The sequence below is a fragment of the Primulina tabacum genome, chromosome 4 (assembly GCF_025594145.1).
Source record: "Primulina tabacum isolate GXHZ01 chromosome 4, ASM2559414v2, whole genome shotgun sequence".
Taxonomy (NCBI): Eukaryota; Viridiplantae; Streptophyta; class Magnoliopsida; order Lamiales; family Gesneriaceae; genus Primulina; species Primulina tabacum.
In genome coordinates, this window is record NC_134553.1 from 3,687,522 (window position 1) to 3,700,788 (window position 13,267).

At 34.3% G+C, this 13,267-nt stretch overlaps 1 protein-coding gene across 2 annotated transcripts; it reads left to right on the forward strand.

Annotated features, from left to right (window-relative positions):
* Positions 1-1,607: 1,607 nt before the first annotated feature.
* Positions 1,608-11,969, forward strand: LOC142542522 (uncharacterized). Of its 2 annotated transcripts, none has more exons than XM_075649186.1 (5): positions 1,608-1,766; positions 1,905-1,998; positions 9,939-10,421; positions 10,526-10,690; positions 10,793-11,969. In XM_075649186.1, exons 2-5 carry the CDS (start codon positions 1,923-1,925, stop codon positions 11,899-11,901), a joined length of 1,833 nt encoding a protein of 610 aa, XP_075505301.1. In that variant the 5' UTR covers positions 1,608-1,766; positions 1,905-1,922; the 3' UTR covers positions 11,902-11,969. The 2 variants fall into 2 exon arrangements, with proteins under 2 accessions (XP_075505301.1, XP_075505302.1); XM_075649187.1 differs by having other exon boundaries at positions 1,616-1,770.
* The last annotated feature ends 1,298 nt before the right edge of the window (positions 11,970-13,267 follow it).

Here is a 13,267-nt window from a genome sequence, read left to right on the forward strand (position 1 = left end):
TTATTGATTAATATTTGCGTAATTTTCGTGCTTTTAATTTGGCCAATTATTTGCATGTTTGTTGTTTGATCTTGACTCGAAAGAGAATAGATTGAATTTAGCTTCAAAAATATTAATCAACACACGGTTAAATAGACTAGAAATAGTATTCGGTTTCAATGTGCGATTTTAGGCGACAGCTGTGATTCCATCGTTGAATAATGCGTTTTTGTTTGATTAAATTCAATTAGAAATGATTGGACTGTTAAATGAAAATATGCTTATAAATTCTAGAAATAGATTTATAGTTAATTCAGGGACTTTCATCGTGGCATCGAATAATCTGTGGTTAATTAATTCCAATGTGTGACAATAATCAAAGTTTGGACCGTTGTGTGCTCCCGGTCATTTTGTTGAATTTGAAAATATCCCAAGTTTCAACCTATTCTGCAGAGTCGAGCATAGTCAATAATTTAGCATAATTTAATTTAATTTAACTAGTTTAAATTATCATAAAATCTCTTATTATTGTTTGCCTAGATTAAATCGAGTAATTTAAATCTTAGTGCTTAAATAATAGTCTATGTGAGATCGATGCTTGGACTTGTCGTCCATTTACTATAACTTGACCTAGTCCGCTTGCTAGAATTTTTTTCAACCGAATTCGTCGGTCACCGACCGAAATAACCGATATTTTTAAAAAAAAATTCAAATTTTAATAAAATAAAAAAAACAATGGAGAACTTATAAATAACAAGAAACATTGAACAAAAAATATCAATAACAAATAAAAATATTGAAAATAAAATCATTGAATGAATTAGCTTCCTTCTCCTTCTAATGCATTTTTAATGCCCATATACAATTTAAATTAATATATATACTAATTCGGTTTAACCGAATTTTTCAAATTTAAACCGAAACCGAACCGAATTAACAGATTTTTTAAAATTTCAAAACCGAACTTCCGAATTAACCAAACCGAATTTCCGAATTAACCGAAATTTTACACACCCCTAAATCCTAATCACATAGCAAATTTGGTTCAACTATTTTCGTACCAATTATATCGTAAAAATGAGACTCTATAAACAATCCCGATATTTAACTAATAAGTGGTGGAAGTAGATTGAAGACGAAACAACAACCAAAAAAAAAAAAAACGATTAAACATTGACCAATGACCACAACAAACACGTCATGTGCACAGTGCATATTTGTTTTTTGTTTTTTTTATTAAAAAAATTATTCTAGACAAGACATGCATAGACCCATTGTCGATGCCTTTCCACGGCCGCCTGAAGAAAAATAAGAAATTAATTTGCTTTCTCGTTTTGGTGGAGAACTAGAGAAAAGACCCTTTTCACCATCAAGCTAGCAATTTCAAAGAAGGTCGATGTTGGGGCGTCAAGTCCCTTTCATCCGCACAATTACAAACCAAAGCTTATTATAAATAAGTGGCACGCCAGGGAAACTGCCATTTTATTTTATGATTTTATTACTAACTTTTAATTTTCTTTATCAATCTAATTATATTTGATATTCGTGGTGTAGGTCCCTACGTACGAACTCAATAATTGGATTGAAATCAATTTGAATTATATATACCCAGTTAGCTGGGAAACAAATATAATGTAATTCCTTGGCAATTTCGGAAATGACCAAGACTTTTGGAAAGAAACTCCGAACCCACTCCACTCCATTAAACTGTTAAATAAGCTAGTGAAGGGAACCCTGCCACGTACTGCCATTGGTTCTTCCCTTCGCTCCATCCTACCAGCCGGCCGGTACGTAACTAATTACTACTCTTCTTGATTAAAGAGCGTAATTAACAATTTGAGGTGTGAAAGGGTTATGATCCCGAAATGATGTTGATTAATTTGCGTTTAAAGATTGTTAATGGACGTTTTTGTATATATTTTTAGGTGTTAACAAGCTAGAGAATGGGGATTTACCAGTCGAAAAAAGTGGAGAAGCTAAAGCTCGAACGAAGAGCCACTCAACTTCTTTCATCAACTCGTGAGTACTAGCTAGCTAGAGTGTCGGTGATTCGGTTTGTACAATATATTATATATATGTTGAAAAATAAAAAAACGTTAGTGGGGCGTAGAAGATTTTTCGATGCAGTCGTTCCGACGGTCAAGTCAGTGAAGCTCAAAGGAAATTAAATAGAGTGTTATATGATGAGTATATAATGAGTGTTAATAAAAAAAGTTAAGTAAATGTCTCCCAATGATCAAGCAAATCTTAATATTTATAGGGAGAGGTAATAACGATCTTGTTTTTAGTGTCCGATCATAAGTCCTGATCAAACGTCTGCCCAGATCCTGATCAATTTTTCTTGGTCTTCTTACGCTGCTCGAACTAAGCTCAGAGTCTAGGTTTGTATGAATATATAATAGTCTAATTGGTGGCTTCCCGGTTTGATGCATGTTGGGGATCATTTAAATGAGGTAATACTTCTTTTTTTCGGGCGGGCTCAAACCCAGTCTTTTCTTGGCTTCCCGGGAACGACTCTGGGCTCCCGGCTTTTCTTACTCTGCCCGAGTCCAAGGATGAGCCGACTCCTTCCGAGTTCCAGGGGTATCAATATATTTTTATACGTGTGTGTAAAATTATATATACATTTATAATATCTTTAATTATTCCTCCAATGTTTGCTGCTCCAGAACAAAAATCTTGTAAAATTATATGTTAATATTTGAAAAGAAAGTGGGAAGGTGGGTGAGGTGGTCCGGGCGGGCCACAAATATCATGCATGCATGATCCCAACGTGTATAAATATATAATAAGCCACACGATTAAATTTTATAACTTGTGTAGTGAGTGACAAAATATATGACGTATTTTTTATTTTTTTATATGACGTTTGTTCATTCAATGATAATAATTATTGATTATATTATATCGATCAACTTTATTAATCGGCCGAAACAGCTTATTTTAAAAGTGTTGTGAAAAAGTAAAAATTTATGGTAAAAAGTAAAAATCTCAAACTCTCAAAATTTACCAAACTACACACTTTATAATATTTTTCTCTCTACTCAATTGTGTTTTTTTCACAAATGAGAGATCTATTTATAAGAAATCTTTACAAATAATCCAAAAATAAAATACATCATTACCTACATCATCACACACTAATTTTCAATATTTACAACTCTTATTTTCAACATTCAAATATTCAACACACACATTTTAAATATTATTTTCCAATACTCCCCCTTGTGATGATGATCATGATACGATGATGTCTTCATTACGTGTTTTTGTACTGCCTCGTTAAAAACCTTACTAGGAAAAACCCAGTGGGATAAAAACCATAGTAAGGGAAAAAGAGTGCAGTCACGTAAACTCCCCCTCATGTTGACACGAACAATTCTTCACAAATTTCGTAGATTGCGCATCCCAATATTATATATATGCTTTCTGAATATTGACGTAGGAAGCGCCTTTGTGAAGAGATTTGATGAATTTTCACTTGATCGAATGTGACGAACATCAATACATTTATTCTTCTCAAGCTCCTTGGTGAATGCGAAAAATTTAGGAGGAATATGTTTAGTTCTGTCGCTTTTTATGTATCCTTCTTTCATTTGAGCAACACATGCAGCATTATCTTCATATACTATCACAGGCTTCTCGTCGAATGATAATCCGCATGAGATTTGGATATGTTGGGTCATTGATTTTAACCACACACATTCACGACTTGTTTCATGTAGTGCAATAATCTCGGCATGATTTGATGAAGTTGTTACGAACGTTTGTTTCTGTGAACGCCAAGAAATTGCAGTGCCTCCACGAGTAAAAACATATCCAGTTTGGGAACGTGCCTTGTGTGGATCAGATAAGTATCCAGCATCGGCATAACCAATTATACTTGGATTAGCATCTTTTGAATACAAAAGTCCCAAGTCTGTCGTTCCTCGTAGATAACGGAATATATGTTTAATTCCGTTCCAGTGTCTCTTTGTTGGATATGTGCTAAATCTTGCCAACAAATTTACGGCAAAAGATATATCAGACCTTGTACAATTTGTAAGATACATAAGGGCACTGATAGCACTTAGATATGGTACTTCTGGACCAAGAATATCTTCATCATCTTCACATGGACGGAATGGATCATTTTCTATGTTTAATGATCTAACAACCATTGGAGTACTTAAAGGATTTGATTTATCCATATTAAAACGTTTAAGGATCTTTTCTGTATAATTTGTCTGGTGAACAAACATTCCACATTTTTTTTTGTTCAATTTGTAAACCCAGACAATACTTGGTTTTTCCAAGATCCTTCATTTCAAATTCTTCCTTCAAGTATGACACAACTTCTTGAATTTCCTTATTCGTTCCAATGATGTTTAAATCATCAACATATACATCAACAATTACGCATCCGGATGTTGTTTTCTTAATGAAAACACAAAGGCATATTGAATTATTTACATATCCCTTTTTCATCAAATGATTACTTAGTCGATTATACCACATTCGACCAGATTACTTTAACTCATATAATGATCTTTGTAATTTCACATAATAACATTCTCTGGGTTTTGAACTTTGTGCTTCAGGCATCTTAAATCCTTCAGGGATTTTCATATATATATTACTATCAAGTGATCCATATAAGTAAGCTGTAACAACATCCATAAGACGCATTTCTAAATTTTCAGATACCGTCAAGCTAATCAAATACCGAAACGTAATTGCATCCATCACGGGAGAATACGTTTCTTCATAATCAATTCCAGGCCTTTGAGAAAAACCTTGTGTAACAAGTCGAGCTTTATATCTCACTATTTCATTTTTATCATTTCGCTTTCGAATAAAAACCCATTTGTATCCAACAGGTTTTACACCTTCAGGTGTAAGGACTATAGGTCCAAAAACATTACGTTTATTTAGCGAATCCAATTCAACCTGGATGGCTTCTTTCCATTTTATCCAATCCTGCCGATTTTTACATTCACCAAAAGATTTTGGTTCATGATCTTCATTATCATTTATGATGTCGATTGCCACATTATAAGAAAATATATCATCAATTTCTTCTATATCTTTTCGGTTCCATATTTTTCCAGTATTAATGTAATTGATAGAGATTTCATGATTCCCGTCAGTTTGTGGTTCTAACAGAATATTTTCATCATCATGTGTTCCTTCAGGAACACCATTCTCTATTTTGTGATCATCATGTGTTTCTTCAGGAACATCATTCTTTATTTTGTGATCATCGTGTTTCTATATAAATTTTCTTTTTCGAGGATTTTTATCCTTGGAACCAACTGGCCTTCCACGCTTCAGGCGTTTAATGACATCATGAGTATCTTCAATTTGTTTCTTTGGAATTTCAATTCGAGCAGGGGCATTTGCAGCATGTATATATGATTTAGTTACTCTTTTTGTGTCAGCAAATGCATCTGGTATTTGATTGGCTATTCTTTGCAAGTGTACAATTTGTTGTACATCTTTTTCACATTGTTTTGTTCTTGGATCCAGATGTAACAATGATGATATATGCCATGTAATTTTCTTTTCGGTATGTTTCTGTTCTCCCCCTAACATTGGGAAGATTTCCTCATTAAAATGACAATCAGCAAAACGTGCTGTGAACACGTCGCATGTCTGAGGTTCAAAATATCGAATGATTGATGGACTATCATAACCGATATAAATTCCAACCTTTCTTTGAGGTCCCATTTTCTTTCGTTGCGGTGGTGCAATAGGCACATACACCATACATCCAAAAATTCTCAGATGAGAAAGGTCTGGTTCTTTACCAAATGCAAGCTGCAATGGGGAGTATTTATGATATGCACTTGGTCTGATGCGAATTAATGAAGCAGCGTGTAAAATTGCATGTCCCCATATAGAAATAGGGAGTTTTGTTTTCATAATCATTGGTCTAGCAATCATTTGCAGACGTTTAATCAATGATTCAGCCAATCCATTATGTGTATGTACATGAGCAACATGATGCTCAACAATGATTCCCATAGACATACAATAATCATTGAAGTTTGGGAAGTAAATTCACCAGCATTATCAAGTCTAATTTTCTTGATTGTATAATCGGGAAATTGATTCCTCAATTTTATTATTTGAGCAAGTAATCTTGCAAATGCAACATTTCGAGTTGATAATAAACATACATGTGACCATCTGCTGGAGGCATCAATCAATACCATAAAGTATCTGAATGGTCCACATGGTGGATGGATTGGTCCACAAATATCACCCTGAATACGTTCAAGAAACATTGGTGATTCAGTTTGGATTTTGACTGGTGATGGTCTTATAATAAGTTTTCCAAAAGAAAATGCTTTACATTGAAACTTATTATTCTGAAAGATCTTCTGGTCTTTCAGTGGATGACCATGTGTATTTTCTATAATTCTTCGCATCATTGTTGAACCAGGATGTCCCAATCGATCATGCTAATTGGTTAATATTGAAGAATTATCAACTACCATGTTTGATTCAATCGAACTTATATGTGTATAATGCAATCCAGTAGGGAGCATTGGTAGTTTTTCAATCACATATTTCTTTCCTGATTTATATGTGATAAGACACATATATTTCTCATTCCCTTCATTCATTGTTTGAGTATCATACCCATGGGAATATATATCATTAAAACTCAACAAATTTCTTTTCGATTGTGGTGAATATAAAGCATCATTGATCAAAAATTTTGTACCATTAGGTAACAAAAATTGTGCTTTACCACATCCTTTAATCAAGTCTACATGACCTGATATTGTATTCACCGTTGTTTTTGTTGGTTTTAGTTCCAAGAAATATCTTTTATCTCGGAGGATAGTGTGCGTTGTACCACTATCGGGTATGCAAACTTCAGCTTTGCTCATAGCATTTTCCATATTTGAACTTTAAAAAAATATGCAATGAAATAAATTACTTGCAATATATATTTAAATATAACACAAATCATAATTATACAATAAAACATTATTCTATGAATACATGAAAAATAAATTATTGTACATTTATATTCTACCATTATATTGTTCATTTTCAGAGAAATCGTTGAGAAAATCTGCAGGATCAATATTGTTCATTTCTATCCCACCAACATATTGATCATTTCCAGAGAAATCATTCATAAAATCACCAGCATCAAAATGAGTTGAATCACTCAAACGGTCACTGCGTTCAGTGAAGTTGGTCTCATTTTCTTTCCCCTTTAATGATTCTTTATAAAGTTTACAAAGGTGCTCAGGGGCTCGACAAACTTTGGACCAATGTCCTGGAGTACCACATCTGTAACAAGAACTTTCATATCTTTTTGAGTGCTTCTCATTAACACTTGTATTCTCATGATGCCTTTTCTGTGGATGGTTTGGGACGTTCTTTTGAGATGAGTTATAAAAATAACTATCTCGATTGTTTTCAAAACCACGGCCTTGACCACGACCACGGCCAATTCCACGTCCACGTCCACGACCTCGACCTCGACCAAAACCTTGTCTTTGAATTTGATTTTGGTTTCCAGGTTTAAATTCATTTTTACTTACAGCATTTACTTCTGGAAATGCTGTTGATCCAGTGGGTCGGGACTGATGATTTCTCATTAATAGCTCGTTGTTTTTTTCCGCCACAAGAAGACAGGCGATGAGTTCAGAATATCTCGCGAATCCACGTACTCTATATTGTTGCTGTAGAGTAATATTTGATGCATGAAACGTGGAAAATGTTTTTTCAAGCATCTCAGATTCTGTGACCTCATGTCCACAAAATTTTAATTGCGAGATTATTCTATACATCGCCGAATTGTAATCACTGACTTTTTTAAAGTCTTGGAATCTCAATGTATTCCATTCATCTCGGGCGGTCGGAAGTATAACTTCTCTTATATGTTCGAATATTTCTTTCAATCCTTTCCACAAAGCCATGAGATCTTTTTCAATTAAATATTCACATTTCAAATCCTCGTCGAGATGTCGACGCAAAAATATAATGGCTTTTGCCTTTTCTTGTGATGTCGATATGCCATTTTCTTTTATTGTCTCACTTAGACCCAATGACTCAAGATGCATTTCTACATCGAGAGTCCATGGCATATAATTTTTTCCCGTGATGTCGAGCGCAACAAATTCGAGCTTTGTCAAATTTGACATGGTGGTACTAAAAAAAATTACGATGGATTTTATTAGTTAATAATTATTGCAATACAAAGTAACGGATAAACAACAAGTACAAGTATTTGTAAAAATAAAGAAAACGCACGAGGAGGATATTCTCCGATAAATACAAGACTCGTGAGTATGACAACCAAAATAATTAAAAATATCCTTAAGAAAGCCATCTTCTTTTTTCTTCGAAAAATTTGATGATGAATAATTTTTAGAGAAGAAGAGAAAGTTGGAGTGATGGAATGTGTTTGTGAGATCATATTTATAAGGCAAAAACTAGCCGTTTGTTACCATTTATGACCGTTGGGGTACAAAAAAAATAAAGGTATGTATTTGTATAATTTTATGGTAATAATATGATATATATAATATTAGACATGTTTAAATAATTATGTATATCATATCATAATATTATAATGAGTGTCATAATTTATTTTGTTTAAAAACCTTATAGGCTTTTATACTTGTCGTATCCCTTACCGGGAGTGTGGGATGTCGTCTTAACATCCTCCCAGGATTTATAACAAGTTTATGAAAAATTTATTTTTATTATTTCTAATAATAACATTATATTGTATATTAAATAAATACACAATAAATAAATAACAGTAAAATAAATATAATTATTTTTGTTACCTTTTTCTTCTGTTTGGAGCTTGGAAAAGTATGTAGGACTTTTAGAGCTTCGTGCTGATAACGCGTTGTGAAAAAGTAAAAATTTATGGTAAAAAGTAAAAATCTCAAACTCTTAAAATTTACCAAACTACACACTTTATAATATTTTTCTCTCTACTCAATTGTGTTTTTCTTCACAAATGAGAGATCTATTTATAAGAAATCTTTACAAATAATCCAAAAATAAAATACATCATTACCTACATCATCACACACTAATTTTCAATATTTACAACTCTTATTTTCAACATTCAAATATTCAACATTCAAATATTCAATACACACGGTTTTAAATATTATTTTCCAATAAAAAGTTCATTTTTAACAACGTACATAAATTATTTAGTGATTGTAGAAAATAAATCTTTTTGAAGAGAATAATTTACAGTAGCAACGTGCAAAAACTTTTTTTTTTTTACTTTTTTTTAGAATTTCAGCTTCTGTCTGTTTTATTTACTTTTATTTTAAAAATTAAAAGTAAATATTATTATTATATTCAATAATAAATATCATGATAATGTTCAAAATATTTTAGATTGAAATAGTTATTTACTCTTATGACTTATTTAATATGAAATTATATAACTATAAATTTTTTTTGTTAAGAGTTAATATAAATCAATAGAATTTAATTTGTGATAATTTTTTTAGTCTTATATATTATTAATATAAAGTTGAAATTTAAATTTGATAATTTATTTTTTTCATTGTGCAGTGACTAAAATTTTTAGTGATTAAAATTTAAAAAATTTAATTTTCAACTAAAAAATTATATAGTTTTTAACGGGTCCAACCCGAATTGGACCTGTCGGATTTCGGGGTCTCGGGTTTGGCCAAGCATGTCTCATATCGGTCATGTTGTCATCCTTAATGGCACCGATGTGATATAGACGTGGCGTCAACACGAGATTGATACATACAGTGTCATATTGAAATATTAAACTAAGAATTTTTTTTTTTTGTGAATTATGCAATGTCAATCTTATCTTTCCTTTCTTATATAACTAGTTCATGATCAAATTAATTAACATTATCCACGATCTAATTTGTCTGAATTCTTTGACCAATGATAAAGCACTCATGACTCTATGTTTAACGGTCGAGTTGGTTTGTGCACAGAAGCAAGATACCTGAGTGGGTGTGTTCCTATGCACAAAGCAGCATTGAAGGGCGACTGGAAGGTTGCTGAAAGATTGTTGGCCAACGATATTACATTGGGTAAATCTCGCATAACAGAAGGGGGAGAAACTGCTTTCCATATTGCTGCTTTGGAAGGCCATGCCCCTTTTGTTGATAATTTACTGGGAAAGATGGGCGACGACCAATCATCTCATATACTGGAAATACAGAATCAAAAGGGAAACACAGCACTCAGTTTTGCTGCCGTCGCCGGGCATGTCCCTATTGCTTCCAAGATGGTAGAGAAGAACAAAAACTTGCCCACAATGCGTGGTAGTGGGAGTGTCACCCCACTCTATATGGCGGCCTTGTTAGGCCACCACGACATGGTCAATTATCTTTTCCCATTATCCAATTTTGAGACGTGGGATGAGAACGAACAGATTAGGCTTCTTACGACATCCATCGCCTCCGGATTGTATGGTGAGTATTAACTCTACATCGCGAGGGTTTGATTTTAATCTCATTTAAGAATGGATTAAGTAGGATAATGCATACATGATCAATTGAACAATTCATGGATGCAGATCTGGCTATTAGAATCTTACAACAAAATAACATGCTAGCTGGGCTTGAAGATGGCGACGGAGAGACACCTTTGCAAGTGCTTGCAAGGACTCCGTCAGCATTTCCTGGCCCTGGTGACACCATGCAACAAGGACTCGGCTGGATCGGAACCATTGCCCGCGCAAGTTAGTGATTTTGCAAATGTATTTCGTTATGTTCGTAACTATCTATACCTTGCTAAATGTTATTTTTTGTTGTTTATGCATGAATTCCGAGTATATGTACAGTAGCTCCAGTGCTGCCTCGTAACATGCAGCTGCCGCTTCAAGTACTGTCAGCAAATGACGACGCTAAATCGTGTGATGCATATGCATTGCTCCAATATCTTTGGGATCTTACCGCATCACGCCATCAACAAAATGATATCGAAACAGGGGAAGCTAATAGTATGGAAGCTTTTGGAAACGCTAATTTGAAACTGCTTTTTACAGCCGTAGAATCTGAAAATGGAGAATTCTTGGTCGAGCTGATTCGTCTTTATCCAGATTTCCTGTACAAAGTTAACGAGTCCAAACACAGCATATTTCATATCGCTGTTTTGCATCGCCATGCCCAATGCTTCAATTTAATATATGAAGTACCCGGTGTCAGAGATTTGATACTGACATATGTAGACACCCAAGGCAATAACATAATGCATTTGGCCGGCAGGCTAGCCCCTCAAAATCAGCTCAATCTCTTACCAGGGGCAGCTCTTCAGATGCAACGAGAAGTACTGTGGTTTAAGGAAGTCGAAAATTTGGTCAAACCATCACACCGAAACGAGAAAAACCATCAAGGCCAAACACCACACGATGTATTCATCTCAGAGCACCAAGGATTGATGAAAGAAGGTGAAAAAATGATGAAGCAAATGGCAAAATCATGCATGCTAGTTGCGATGCTAATTGCCACAGTGGTTTTCACAACTGCCTTTACAGTGCCCGGTGGGTACAACAACGCCGGTACTCCAAGTCTACAGAACAAGAGGTTTTTTATTGTTTTTCCTATGTCCGAGGCAGTGGCGACCCTATCCTCTTTGACATCAATGCTCATGTTTCTGTCCATACTAACATCTCGTTATGCCGAAGACGATTTCCTGGACTCGTTACCTTTTTGGATGGTGATTGGGGTGGCATCCCTTTTCGTGTCCATAGCGGCAATGATGGTTTCCTTCTGCACCTGTCTTATTTTCTATCAACACGGATTAGCATCGATAACTGTTCTTCTGTTTTTCTTCGCTACCGTGCCGGTCATGTTCATATCCTTAAAGTATCCGCTTCTGGCTACCATACTACGTTGTACCTATAGTTGCAGATGGTTATTTATTTCCAACAATAGGTTGTTGTCCTACTAGGTAGCTATAATTTTTATGAAATAAATAAAATTGACTGCACCTTCCATGTCCTGAAAGCTATAGTACCAGGCATGTCTTGTGAAGTCTATGCTGTGTGGTCGGCTCGTGATGCCAAGTATTTGTGTTCTCTGTGCTCTTTCGCTTTCCCACCTTCTCTTCTCATCCACAATTTATATGGATATTTCTTTTGGCCAGCTGTTTCTTGTGGATCACGTGAATTTTCTTATATGGTGTAGTGAATTTATACACACGTTTTTGTCTGTCTATACAAAGTCTTCAATGATGCATTGATTAAATTTTGTTTCCAAAACTGTAAAGAAAAAATGAAACTAGGATAATCAGTTCATTCCAATAAGAAGGGAACAACAAAAATCTACCATGTTGGGGTGGGGGGTGGTCCAAGCCCACGTGAAGCATAGGTGCTAAAGGCTTTGGGGCATGCTTGTCTTAACGTCATATAATTTGGGATCCCAAGCAACCACATTAATTTGCCTTTTAAACTGGTATAATCACCCAGTTGGCCATTTCATCTGTCTCCCTCCAAGCACATGTAAGTGGAGATGGTACACGGATTGACCTGTATTAAAAGAGTCATGGTATCATTTTTGGCAAGTTCAGGTTGTATATATATTTAGACTTGCAGAGACTATCAAGATAAATAAGCCATCAACTGCCAAAATAGCAAACACTACATATATATTATATTGCGGGTGGGGGTTGAACATGGTTTGATGGGCAGCAAAACTTTTCTTCCCGATCACTTATTTGGTTTTTGTCCGTGTACTATTACAAGTGCCAAATTGTTCCTCAAACTTTTATATTTTTAATCAAATTTTGTCCCTAAAATTCAATGTTACCTCAATTGTTTCCAATAGATTTTGAAACAAGAACACAAGAAAAGCCACTCTCAACTATCGTACATGTAAAAAATGGTGTCTATCAATTATCATCATCTCCCAATCCACATTGTTGCACAGCTCAGCTGAATTTGAACAGGACTACTGCTAATTCGGAATCAATTTTCATAATTTCAATCCATTGACTATAATTTTTAGGGATTGTACAAAACGCAGAAAATACACGAGATGATCGCATGGAAAAAAAGAAAAGAAAATAGAAAAGGTGTAACACAACAGATTTAAATTGCTGTCTTGGTTAATAATGGGTTCATTAACCAAGACAGCAATTTAAAATCTGTACAAGTTTAGATCAATACATAATGTTTCGTTTTTCCTCATTGTTGATCCCAACTCTGAAGCATAGTAGCACAAGAATATAGTTGCTTGATATGAAAGAAGGAAAAAGGAAATGGAAATACATTAATTTGAAACTATGAGGAACCAAAACTGGGACAAAACCAGTCTCA